General features: G+C 50.2%; 1 protein-coding gene across 2 annotated transcripts in view; it reads right to left on the reverse strand.

Moving 5' to 3' along the window:
* Nucleotides 1-12,943, reverse strand: part of phactr2 (phosphatase and actin regulator 2) — a 60,639-nt gene that overhangs the window by 40,188 nt on the left and 7,508 nt on the right. Inside the window, exon 1 of one of the 2 annotated variants that reach the window (XM_029250814.1) lies at nucleotides 9,648-9,855. The exons of the other annotated variant lie outside the window; for it this stretch is intronic. Coding sequence (XP_029106647.1) covers nucleotides 9,648-9,660 — 13 coding nt within the window. The 5' untranslated portion in view covers nucleotides 9,661-9,855. Of the gene's footprint in view, nucleotides 1-9,647; nucleotides 9,856-12,943 lie in introns of those variants that run through there. 2 annotated transcript variants of the gene reach the window in all.

Consider the following 12,943-nt stretch of genomic DNA (forward strand, 5'->3'; position numbering starts at 1 on the left):
CAGAGAATAAGATCTGTTGTTTGGAAAGATCACGTTGCTCAGCCCTCAGAGGAAAGTCTACTGCAGGGTGCTGGAGAGGAAGCTATGGCTGACTGTTGAGTCTCTGATCCAGGAGAAACAATGTGGATTCCTTTCTGGCTATGGAACAAGGATACTAGAGGGGTCATGGGAGCTGGCAAACCAACTTCATTTCAGCTTTGTCAACTTTTGTTGAGTTTTGGGTTATGACCAAAAAAGTCAAGGTTGGGGGTATCAGCAATGGGAACGAGGATCCAAAGTGGTAGTCTTTAGGGTTAGCGTTAGGAAGGGTCTGTGGCAGAAAGTGGAGCTCAGCTATCAAGGACACCCTTGAAGTAGAGTTGCTGCTCTACCAGATGGAGGTGAGCTGGTTAAAGTGGTTCAGCTCCCTGGGAGCAGATAGGACATCCTTTGGGGGTTATACCTCTGCTTTGAACTTGGAACACATGGGCATCCTCCAGGAGAAGCTGAACTCTGTTGCTTTGAAACGGGAAATCTGCCCTGCTCTAGCTTTTGGCACCAGGTCCATCACAAGGTCTTCCTTGTGGTTTAAAGATGGATGGATGGATGGATGGATGGATATTATGCAGTGAGACATTTGGCAAAGACAGTTAAACTGCACAATTAGGTAAGAACTAAAACAAAATCCTTCCTACTTCAGATAAGTTCTGGTAAATTTATGTTCCATCTGTCACAGCAGACAGGAACCACGTGGAGATGTACTGAAGCGATACTTCCTTCCACACCATGACTGACAGACAGGAACAGTTGAGATGGAAACACATGATCTTATCCTATCACCTCAGTTACAACCTGAACACAATGGACGTCATATAATATCATATAATCCGTCCAAAAGACCTCTGTCCAAAGTCCTCTTCAGAGCTAAGAGCAACACACACAGCGATAACATGTACGTCCCTGCTGGAATGGATTCGTGGAGCTCCGCTCCGCATGATTCCATTTAGATATTAAAGAAGAGCAGATGTAAAACCGGTTCATCTTTTGAATAATTTTTTTTTATGCTGCGCCTCTGAAACACTGTAAAAATGCTGGGAAAGAGGCTTCTTGTGTCAGACTGCTGCCTGACAGCCTCTCGAACCCTCAGGGCCACAGGAATAAAAGCATCATTCAGGAGGCCACGTGGCACCTTGTTCCAGAGCATCTCGACGTGACACCATCTCCTCTCAACTCAGTAGCGGGGCGATGCTTTGGTGTCACGGCGTGCATCACTGGAGCCTCACCTCAGAGTCTCGCTTCTCCAAGCACGCCCCCCCCCCCGACAGTATGCTGAAGAACCCCCACCCCTCAGGAAAGGACTGGACCCTCCTTCTCCTGCCTCGATGGAAACGGACCAGCTCCAGCGACTCTTCATTGTTTCACAAACCACTATGAGTCAGGTTCTCATCCTTGCTAACCGCCCCAGCCCCCCTCTCCATCACCCTCCAAAACAAACAGCAGTGCCCTAGAGCCAGATCTCGACCCATTTTTCCCCAAACGGCAACAGGACAACAGCATCACAGCCTCATTATTAAAAAATATAGCAGGAAAAACGTCTTAAAATATTAATGAAGAGATTATTCCAAAGCTACTCGCACCATTTCTCATTTGAGAAAATTCTACCATGGAAGGGTTATAGCAAGAACCCTCTGATGGACTGGTGTCCTCTCCTGGGTGTACACCCCCCAGCCATCCAAGAATAGGCTCCAGACTGCCACAACCCAGATTAGGGCAGTACGAGGTTACTTTTAACAATTTACCATTTTATGTTGTTGGGTAATTTTTCCCATAGTTACATTTATTCATTTAGCTGATGCTTTTCTCCAAAGCAACTAAGAATTATTGACCCATTTATACAGCTGGGTGACTCTACTAGAGCAATTCGAAAACAAGTACCCAGCGCAAGGGTACCATAGCTGGAGGTGGGACTCGAACCCACAACCTTCGGGTCTAACGGCAGCACCGCTAACCGCTACGCACCCAACTGCTTCGAGCGAGGGTAGGTACCATCTGCTCAAGGGCGGCACAGGAGGTGGGATTTGCAAGGCTGCGGCTCTCACCACCGAGCCACCCGCTGCTTTATCAACGCTGAAGGAAGTTGCACAAAAAGCGATGTCAGCCGTACCCTGAAACTGCCCCTTTCCTTTCTTTCCTCCCTCCGCATCGCGGCTCACTTGACCTTTAAGATCGCTTTGCCGCCGATCCGAGCAGCTGACGCACGACCAGGGTGTCGTCCGATTTCACCGAAAAGGTCGCCTCCGACCCTCGGCCCACGTCAACGAGACCCCCCCCCGGCAGCAGGAAATAGCGGGACAGTAAACAAATCCGGCGCAAACAAATGCGTTCGCAGACAAATTTAGGAGAAATAAGAGAAACTCATAGACGTGCAACTGGCAGCACAGACGCACCAAACCTGCCGGAGAGAAACGCTTGCGAAACGCTGGCTGCACACACACACACACACACACACACACACACACACACACACACAGAGGCAGGCTGTTTATCACCTCCATTATTGCGAGCATTAGTCAATCAGAACAGACTATAATGGTGCTCCAGTGTTCCATGCAAAAATGCCCCTAAATGGCAATTAACGGGATTTTTGTTCTCGGACGGTAATGGTCCAACGCTCCTTTGAACAAATTAGCGTACGGGCCATACGGGGTCAAACCGCTGGACAGCACGAGTGCACCTCACTGGAGCATCTCTCTTCACGCACCCGCTGAAACATTCATCTATTGTAGCATTATTACTAAAACCGTAAACTTGGAAACGCGGTATTTCCATCTCCATGTTACAGTGTATTACCTAATTTACCCGACATCTTCGTCCAAAAGCAAATTAGTGTCACAAAAGCTATTTTACAATATTGTGCTATTTTACAGTGTATTTTTTACTGTATCAATGCAGGGTAATAGGTGCCTTAGTTAAGCTTAAGTGACAGCTGGTAGCATAGTGGTTACACTGGTGTCAGTTAGATCCAAAGGTCATAGGTTCAAATCCCATACCTAGCTGTAGTACTGTTGAGTAAGATACTTGCCCTGAATTGCTCCAGTAAAATTACCAGGCTGTATAAAGGGGTAAATAACAGTAAGTATCTCAACACTGAGCTGCTTTGGTGAAAATGTTGGCTGAATGAATAGTGTCAGGGACTCAAAGCCTCCAGATTGCATTAAAAAAAAAAAAACATCCTTCACCGGTACCTAGAAGGCATTTCTCAGAAGAGCTTTTGCATGATGAGACCTTCGCTAACATGCAGCGTAACAAAAGCAGTGAAAACTGGAAAAAGAAATAAATGGTATCAGACTGACAAAACACAACGTGACTCTAAATACTCTGCACTGAATGTGTTTTGAGAACCTTATTTAATATTGATAGGGATTCAGCAGCTCTGAGGGACAGAGGGAGATCATTTCAATACATGTATCACATACATTTATTTATCAGACACTTTTCTCCAAAAGGACTTCCAATGAACTCTATGTAGTGTTATGAGCCCACACACCTTATTCACCGCGGTGACTTACACTGCTAGATACACTACTTACACTGGGTCACTCATCCATACACCAGTGGAACACACTCTCTCTGTCACTCACACACTAAGGGGGAACCTGAACAGCATGTCTTTGGACTGTGGGAAGAAACCAGAGCAGCAACAGGAAACCCACACAGACACGGGGAGAACATGCACACTCAATACGACTGAGCGGGAATCAAACCCATGTCCACTCGCACCACTCAGGCGCTGTGAGACAGCAGCACTACTTGCTGTGCCACCGTGCCGTCCCAAATAGCATAATTGTATGCATCTTTTGAGTGGGTTATAAAATAACTCCATAAACGGAGCAGCAATGGTTGAAATGGCAGAAATATACGCATAATCCAATTAAGTGCTGAAGTGCATTGTGGGTAAAGGACACTGAGGAGCACAACTATCTGTTAACAGGCCTATGAGAGGTGATGGGGAGCAATACCGCTCCCCTACCGGCACACAGGCGGAACAGCTGGTCGACACTTCCGGAAGCGCACCATCAGCGTCAAGTTCCTTGTATCATTTACAAATCACACATTGAAAATGATGAGCCAGTTACATATAGTTTTAATGCAGCTTTAGAGTACTGCAGCGCAGTGATTCGCTGAAGTAAATGTACGCATGCATAAGCGGGTGAGGGAAAATTAGAAATACATTCTTGGTAGCTCTTTTTCTCTAGCAGACAAAGCGAAGCAGATGCCTGTATCTGTTTGCACTTCTTCCACGTCAATAGGTGGTCAACAGTCGCGTGAACACCCGATCGTGCGATACGCCGCTGCCATGGTGCTACGCTCCTCCACCTTCGAAGGCGCACTGGACCAAGGTCAAAAGCCTGAAAGTTCTCTCTTTTGGCTTCAATGTAGTAGTTTGTGAGTGACAGAGAGAGTGTGTTCCACTGATGTATGGATGAGTGACCCAGTGTAGGTAGTGTATCTAGCAGTGTAAGTCACTGCGGTGAATAAGCTGTGCGGGCTGGTAACACTACACAGAGTTCCTTGGAAGTCGCTTTGGAGAAAAGCATCTGCTAAACAAATGTATGTAATAAATGTATTGAAATTATCTCCCTCTGTCCCTCAGAGCTGCTGAATCCCTATCAATATTCAATAAGGTTCTCAAAACATATTCACACTCATTTCTCTCTGGATCTCCTATCTGCTCCATAAATTTACACTGTATCATTTGTCACAAATACCTTTGTGTTTCTTATCAAGCCTCCATACTGCTACTCGTGCAGTTTTACTGTTCATGTTATCTGTTCTGGATAGAAACATCTGCTAAATGAATAAATGTAAATGTAATACTGTGATGCTTGTTTTATTTGTTACAGTGCTGCAGCGACTAGAGCGGTCACCTTGCAATCAAAGGACCTGGGTTCAAATCCCTTCCCGCACTGGACTACCCTGGATGTAGGTACTTACCCTGAACTAATACTGTAAAAATTACCCAGCTGTAAAAACTGGGAAATTACTGCGAGTAGTTTGTTGCACAAACCGAACATGGTAAGTCACTTTGGAGACAAGCATCACAGACATGAATAAATAATGAGCACCGAGCTAGAAACTTCCTGCCATGTTGGGGGCACCACAACACGCCACCGATGCTCATCAGAGCCCCCATGTGGCAGGTCTCCCTGATCAGGGCGCACTGATTCCGGAAGGAAAGAGCCTGTGTGTTTGCATGGTGTGTATAGTGGAAGGGGAGGGGGCAAGCAACCGCAAGGCTACAAATGCACCCCCCCTCCCGCTCCACCTCCTCCTCGTACCATTAACCCAGCGAGCCCATCAATGCTAATGTGGTCATGGCATTAGAGCAGTGCCCCTGTACACGGGCGCCCACCCCCTCCACCTCCGTGCCTCAGCAGGATCGTCTGCCTCCTGGCGCTCAAACGCCGGGCTGCGACCCTTACTGCCGTGGGCATCGATTTGCAGAGGGATCCGGGACCACTTCTAGGAAGAGGAACACGCCTGCAAGCAGAGCCCAACAGTATTGTTCAGCATTACATTTATAGGATGTATTTATACCTCATTGACGAGTGTGGGGGCGGGGTGTGGGAGGGGGGGGTTCATGAAATATTAACAGGCCATCTTAGGAATTATTGTTAAAGTGGTTTGCAATTAACTCCATGTGCTTTTAAGTTCTTCCTCTCTTTAGATCACTTATTTATTGACCCCGAAGTCAGAGGCAAAGTTCCGAAAGGACTCACCCCCCCCCCACCCCCCCGGTCAATAATAAATAGTCGTCCATTTGAAGCGCTGGACACGTTATTCTCTCTGACTCCATCCAAGAAAAAATTTGTTTCTTTTTCATTTCTTTCAAATGCGTGGCGGTGAGATCACTGGTTTGTCCTCCTTAAAATACCGCGGTAACATGGTATCTCCGCAGTGTGCTGCGGGCTCTCTGAGGTAGCCGTTGCTAATGGGTGGGTGGGTGGGGGTGTGTGTGACTGTTGACGTTTCCGACGGCCCCGGCGCCGAGATGGTTGCTTTGGCCCCGCGACTGTGCCTCATCCGTCACGGAGACAGAGGAAGCGCTTTCCTCATGCAGAGGCTGTCAAATTGATGCCAAGGACACACTTCCCTGCCGTGTGTGACGGGCGCGTGAGAATTGTGGGTACGCCGTGTTCCTCTGGTGTCCCCAGCAATGTCTCCTGCACAACAGGAGGCCCCCCCTTGTCCCCTTCATCCTCCCACTATAATTTATATGGGTGGCACAGTGGCGCAGCAGGTAGTGCCAACAAGCCTGGGCTGCAGGTTCGAAACCATCTCGGTCTGCATGGAGTTTGCATGTAATTGTTGGTTTCCTCCAGCTGCTCTGGTTTCCTCCCACAGTCCAAAGGCACGTGTTTCCAGAGAACTTGTGAGTCGTTTGTGTGTGTGTGTCAAAGAGAAGGAGTGTGTTATTGCCATGTGATGGACTGGGATCCAATTCAGGCTGTACCCTGTCTCACGCCCTGTCTTTCCAGGATAGGCCCCAGACCACCATGACGCAGCTCTGATCCCAGCAGTTCTTGATCATGAATGAATGGAACTGCAGTCATCTCCAGGATGATCACCTCTTTCAGATGGTGTCGGCACCTGGGGAGCTTCGGCGGTCGGCGTTATACGAAGGCTGCTGAAAAACACGTGTGTGTGGGTAATGAGCACACAGAGTCGTGTTAAACTTAATCCTCACCGATGTACCAGCATAACGACCAATACTGATGGGCCAGCAGGGGGCAAAGTGGTTAGAGCCATTGTGGTCAAAGGACCTGGGTTAAAACCCACCTCCTGCTTTAGTGCCCTTGATCAAGAAACATACCCTGACCTGGCACAGTAAAAATTACCCTGCTATATAAATGGTTAAATCAGTCTAAGTAGCTTTGTGTACAAAACTAACAGCATAAGTTGTAAAGGCTCAGCTCAAAAATGGTTATTATTAATAATAATAATAATGATAATAATAATAATAATGATAATAATAATAATGATGATGATGATAGCCAAAAAGTAACATTCAGCCTGCAAGGACAGAAGGAAGTGCATTGAGCCCTTGCTGCTGCAAGGCACCATGGGAAAAGCAAGCACGGGCCAAGCACATTCCGGCACCGGTGCTCCCAAACAGATCAGTGACAATGCTTTACGCTGGATCTCAGGCAGGTCAGCGCCGTGAGGGTGTGAGATCCTAGCCCCCCCCCGCAAAGAGGGTGCCCGCGTTGCGCCATACCTCTGCTAACGCTAGTGGTTATGAGAAAACGGGATCCCCGCCGATTGATGCACCGAGGCCAGACGTTGGAGCCCCGCTTCGCTGGCGCTTCTTTCTTGCGTGGAGAACTAGGGCATTTAATAATAGCTCATCGCAGGCAGAATCGAGAGGATTTTATGTTGTGGTGCGAGGATAGGAGGCCTAACGATGACGAAGCCCCCCGCGCCGCGGAGGTGGAGGTCGGAAGGGACACCAGCCCTGGACCCGATGCACGGAGAGCACCCGGCGGCCCCGAAAAGAGCTCCCCGGCACATCGGATTGGAACCAGCGCTGGTCTGGAGCCTCCCAGGTTCGAACGAACGTCTTCCGTGACCCGCCGGGCCGTACGGACGGCGAGACTAATGCGGGACGCAGTCCAAACACAACCAGATTAGCTAAATTAAAAGCAAGCAACCTGCAGGCTCGCCTCCGTGTTTGCGCTCGAGTCATTAGGGCCGAAGGAAATTAATGGCCCGCTTGTCTACCGACTCGCGAAAAACATGCACGTGACATCCAAGGCGGAGCGAACGGACACAGACACGGCCCTCCGATAAAGGCCCGGCCGAGCTCCCTCTCGCGCTGCTCAGCGCGTACAGGCTGTTCCCTATTATTAATATTTATCTATCTCACAGCTTTGCCAAAGATCACTTATATTGTAAGATAGGCAGCTATACACTGATTTATCCATTTATACAGCAGGGTATCCTCCAGTTGTACCAGAGTAAGTACCTTGAGCAAGGGTACTGCAGCAGGAGGAGGATTTGAACCTGTGACCGTCACATTAGAAGGTGATGTGGGTGAATCCCCATCTGCGTGCTGCACATTTGCATAGCATTTTTCGTAGCGATGCTCAGAAGAAAACCACCGCGGACCGAAGAGTGGAAACCTCTATGTGAAACTGCACCCCATGATCATCCGCGACTGTTAGAGCCTAAATGTGGAAGGAGGTCTGCGCTTGGGAGACAGACTGCTGAGTCCACTGCATGGTAAGTGTCCAGCACAGAAACACTGTCCTTTTCCCAAGAAGTGGACACAATAAAATCTGACAGTAAAAAAAAAGATAACTATTTAGCTACATTATTAACCCTTACTTTGCTGATAATGTTAGATACTGCAGTTTACAGTGATTCGCCCATGTACACAGCTGGGTATTCTTACCAGGTAGGTACATCAGTCAAGGGTGCTAAAGCAGGGATGGGATTAGAACCAAGAAGGCTATGAATGGAAGGGAAGAGATCAAACCACTACGCCCCCTGGAGGTGTTACCCATGATCCTCCCATGATGACTGCGATGGCGAGCAGAGCTCTCCCCCCCCTTGAGTGCCTTAATGATCATCATGTTACGCAGCTCGACGCTGATCCGGGCCGTTCAAACGTGCCCCAGTATCGATTTAATTGCAGATGACAAGGGCGGGGTGGCCGGCCAAAGGTTCGACTTCCGGGAGGGCCGCTTCAGGAGACCCAGCCCAGAAGAGATGGGTTCGATTGCCGTGAGGGACAGAGCAGACCTCAACGAACAAGGAGAGAAACCGAAGCTTGTGCATCATGAGTCTGAAACACGTCTAAGACTAAGAAGAAACACACACACACCCCAACGCTGCTTTACTTAACCTCAAAACATTGTCATATAACCATAACCATAGCAAAAAACCTACCAGGTCTACCTTACGCAAACCTACAGTGACAGAGGTCGCATTCCGCACACGCGTAGCACATGCTTAGAGCCACGCACCTCCTGCGGATAACGAGTAAATTGGGGGCACTGTGGTCCTCGGCCCCTCCGCCAAACTCGATTAAAAGGGCACGCGGGGAGAAGCCGAGCCACGTAAACCTGGCGTATCGGATAACGGCGCAACCTTGTGAAGGCAGGCAGTACCGTAGCGTCGCCACCCAAGCCCACCACCCCCCGGGCCCCGTTCGGCTCAGTGTCTGACAGTGTCTGACACCGACACGCATTTCATTCGCTCACATGCACTCATTGAGACTCGCTGTCTTACACTGCTTTGCAGTGATTTACCTGTTTGTACAGCTGGGCGTGAAGACACAACCCCCCCCCCCCCAAAAAACACGGTCCAGCGTAACTTTCTGAGAATTATTGACGGAAAAGTGTGCACTCATACAAGAGCTTCCTGTCGGACCCGACTGCCCACCTCGTCTGGGCTGAAGATGAGCGTTTGACCCTATGTTCAGAATTGAATTGCACACTGAACACACCGCACGTCATTGTGCATCAACTGGTTGCGGCGGTGGGCAAGTTGGAGACACACACACACACACACACACACACACACACACACACAAGATCTGGCTCAGAGAGCATCACGCGGGAGACACGGACAGGGATGCAGACGCACAGGTGAAGCCCACTCACCGGCGTGTTCCATGATCGGAGGGAGAGGCGGCAATCCTTCCTGTGCGTCCGTTCTGTGGTCTCCCTCTTCCTATTTCTCCCTCGCTCTCCCTCCCTCGCTCTCTCTCTCTCGCCCTCTCTCTCCTTCTCCATCTCTCGCCCCTCCCTCTCTCCCGTGTGGTGCAGCTGGCAGCCCTGCCTGGAGTCCTGCCTGTCTGCAGCACACAGCCGTTGTGTCCATTAGAGCAGGTTGACCCCCTCCTGCCCCCACCCAACCCAACTCAACCCAACCCAACCCAACTCAACCAACATGCAGCCCCATTGAGTGGAACCTTTCGGTCGATCGCGACTGTGGGTCTCCGGCATCCGGGGACCCCAGAGTGGGACAGCGACAGCGTCACCTTCATTAAGGGCAGGCCGGTCCCGTTAGCGCCGCACACCTTGACGCGCCTTCATCCGAGGTCCCCCGCCATCCCAGCGTCCCCGGCTTCATCGCAGGCGGCGCAGGGAGCCGGGTCTGCGCAGCGTGGGACTGCGTTATGTAAGCAGACGTGGTGTTATTTGTGTTGTGCACATTTCTGGCACGCCTTCAGCCGCTCTCGCGCGCTTGAGGCGCTCCGGAGGAACACGAGCGCCGTGCCACACGCACTGTCCCCCGGCGAGGAGGGAGGAAAGAGGCGAGACGCGAGCGCTTGGCACAGGCGGTCGCTGTTCGCCGTCTACTTTGTACCCAAATGCTGCCCTTGAATGTGCCCGACGTTGCGGAGAGGATGAGTCACCGTCATCAGCCTCTCCTTACCTTACACCTCGCTCCTCTTACACCGTTTTTAAAATAGAACTGCGCCGGCTGGGCCATCGGCACCCGAGAGAGGTGCACGCTGCACTTGAAATCACCAGGATGAGGACGTGCGACGTCCAGTTTGTGCCTCTCCAAAGCTGGGCTGCTGTCAGAGACACCCCCTCTACACACACACACACATACACACACACGCACTCTCTGACACTGGCGATGAGGAGCTGGTTCTGAACAGGGCTGAAGGACAGACGCCTGGGGAATGGGCTGCAGGCACCATCATAACATGAGGACACCAATCACCAAGAGCCCCCGTCTCAGACACAACAGGAGTTTCAGTGCTGCTCTCGCGCCGGAACACGAACGCACCAGAATAGCACGGGCGCCTCAAACTCCCGGTGACTCAACGGCCGTGTCTCATCGCACACTCTGCCAGGGAGAAACCGACGAGAACAACGAGAAACATCGGCGGTGTTTTGGGTCGAAAGCCATCGGAAATCTGAGGAAATGATATGTAATATATACAGTAGCGGTGAAAGTGTGTCCCCACATGTGCAACACCTGTATAGGACAACCTGGACAGAGGAGTGAAAGCAAAGCAACATGCAAGTGTCCTACATCCCTGGAACTGCTGCAGAAGAGCTCTTGGTCAAACTTGCAAACTGATAAATCAGCTACTTTCTAGCAAGTGTACACACACGTCTGGGTATTACTGTACAGCGCAGAGCACACATGGAGACAACAACCTTGTAGTCGGCAGTGCGGCCCAGCTGACCGCCAACGTTACTGCGTAACCTTTTAACTGGGCTGAGTTACTGTTTGACGGTTAGGGCCGTCGCGTGTCTGAAGAATGTCCTTTAATGACCGAACACGGAAGGATCCCGTTTTTTAGGGCCGTGCCTTCCAGAGAAGTCCGAGAGCACGAGATTCCGACTTTGTCAGCTTTTTCTTTTCCACGGAATCCAGGCGGAGTCGCATTTATCCTGGAAGCAGCTGCTCGCAGACGGCTGGGCCGTGAGCCGATCCGTGACGTAGCTCTAGCTGATGATGAATGTCTCAGGCATACGTTTCATTAATGTGGAATTAATAAAAGTGACTGGAGTGATTAATTAATATGAAAGGAGCTTCAGGGACAGGAGGACGTGATATAAAACCGAAACGACCGAGGTGCTGCTCGACAGCGTGGTACTGCTCTACCTCCAAATAGTACGTGACCTTAAAGAACCCAACTGTTCTTCCAGCTTCAGTAAGGTGCCGAGTACCGGTTTGGGTTTATGTTGTACTGTCCGCTACTCAAGGGCTCCTCTAGGAGCAGGAGCGGGAAATTAACCATAACTAGTTGTGGTTAATTTGCATACCCAAATAGTGTGTGATGGTTAGCACTGTTCTGGCTGTTTTTTATGCTGGTTTAGGGTATTAGCTCTGCTGTAGGAAGAAGGGCGGAGGGTTGGGGACTCCTGCTCAGTCTGAAAGGGCCAGATTTCCATTTATCATTCTGGATCTACTCTCTTGCTGCAATGTGTTGTAATAAACTCTGAGTTACGGTGACCACACTTGTGTTCTTGTTTACCCCATCAACACCAATTGCTACGATGGTGTCAGAAGTGGGGTAGGGGAAGACCATGAAGGAATGGATCAAACAGTAGTTGCAGACAGCGAGCAGAAGAGGAACTGCCGGGGAGTGAAAAGCCAGTCCAGCCGTAGCAGAACAACGAGGGATGGAGGACCCTGCGACACGGAGATTCAAATCTGAAAAAGTATCATGAATGATCGGTGCCTGAGGTGTGGGGAGCCACCCTGGCCCTGGGAAAGAGCATGCCCTCCCAAAGGCACAAGATGTGGTAGATGGAGCGGTCCCAGGGCCCCCAGGCATATACACACAGGCTGGATTCCCTGGATGACATGCAGTGGACAACAGGGTCTGTAGCCCAGTCCTCGTTTACCCCATCGACACCCATAGCTATAGTACGGTGCTTAAGTGTTAAATACACATAGCAGGAATGTTACAGCAGACCGGGACAGACTGCCTTTTCCCACCAGAAGGCTATGAAAGAAAGATCATGACAAACGATGAATCACGAAAGTACACGAAAGTGTTTCATAAGCACAGTAAAGGCCATCCATCAATGCATGAGATGCAAGATGTTTGTTTCAGCCATGGAAGGGTAGTCATTGTGCTGATGCTGTCTGACTGATGGCTCCGGCTCCCCTTGGAGGTAACCGTCAACTTTTACATTTTGAGGGTGGAGAAAAAGGCACGAAGAGCGTTGACGTCTCAAAGGGTCGGACCCGGAGCCTGGTGCACTGGGCGGGACGCGGCAGGACAGGTCCTGGGGTCCCGTGCAGACAAACACAAAGCAATGCGGACAAGATGTAGGACATCACGCCTCAAACCTGGGGGTTCGATCCCATCAGAATCCTGGGTGGATGCATTAGGAAGCCTCTGTTTGAGATCAATAAACCGGACAGAGCCTTATTGATCCTGGTGACCTGGGTTCTTCACACACTCCGCTCTCCAGCCATG

This window comes from Scleropages formosus, chromosome 4, assembly GCF_900964775.1.
Source record: "Scleropages formosus chromosome 4, fSclFor1.1, whole genome shotgun sequence".
NCBI lineage: Eukaryota > Metazoa > Chordata > Actinopteri > Osteoglossiformes > Osteoglossidae > Scleropages > Scleropages formosus.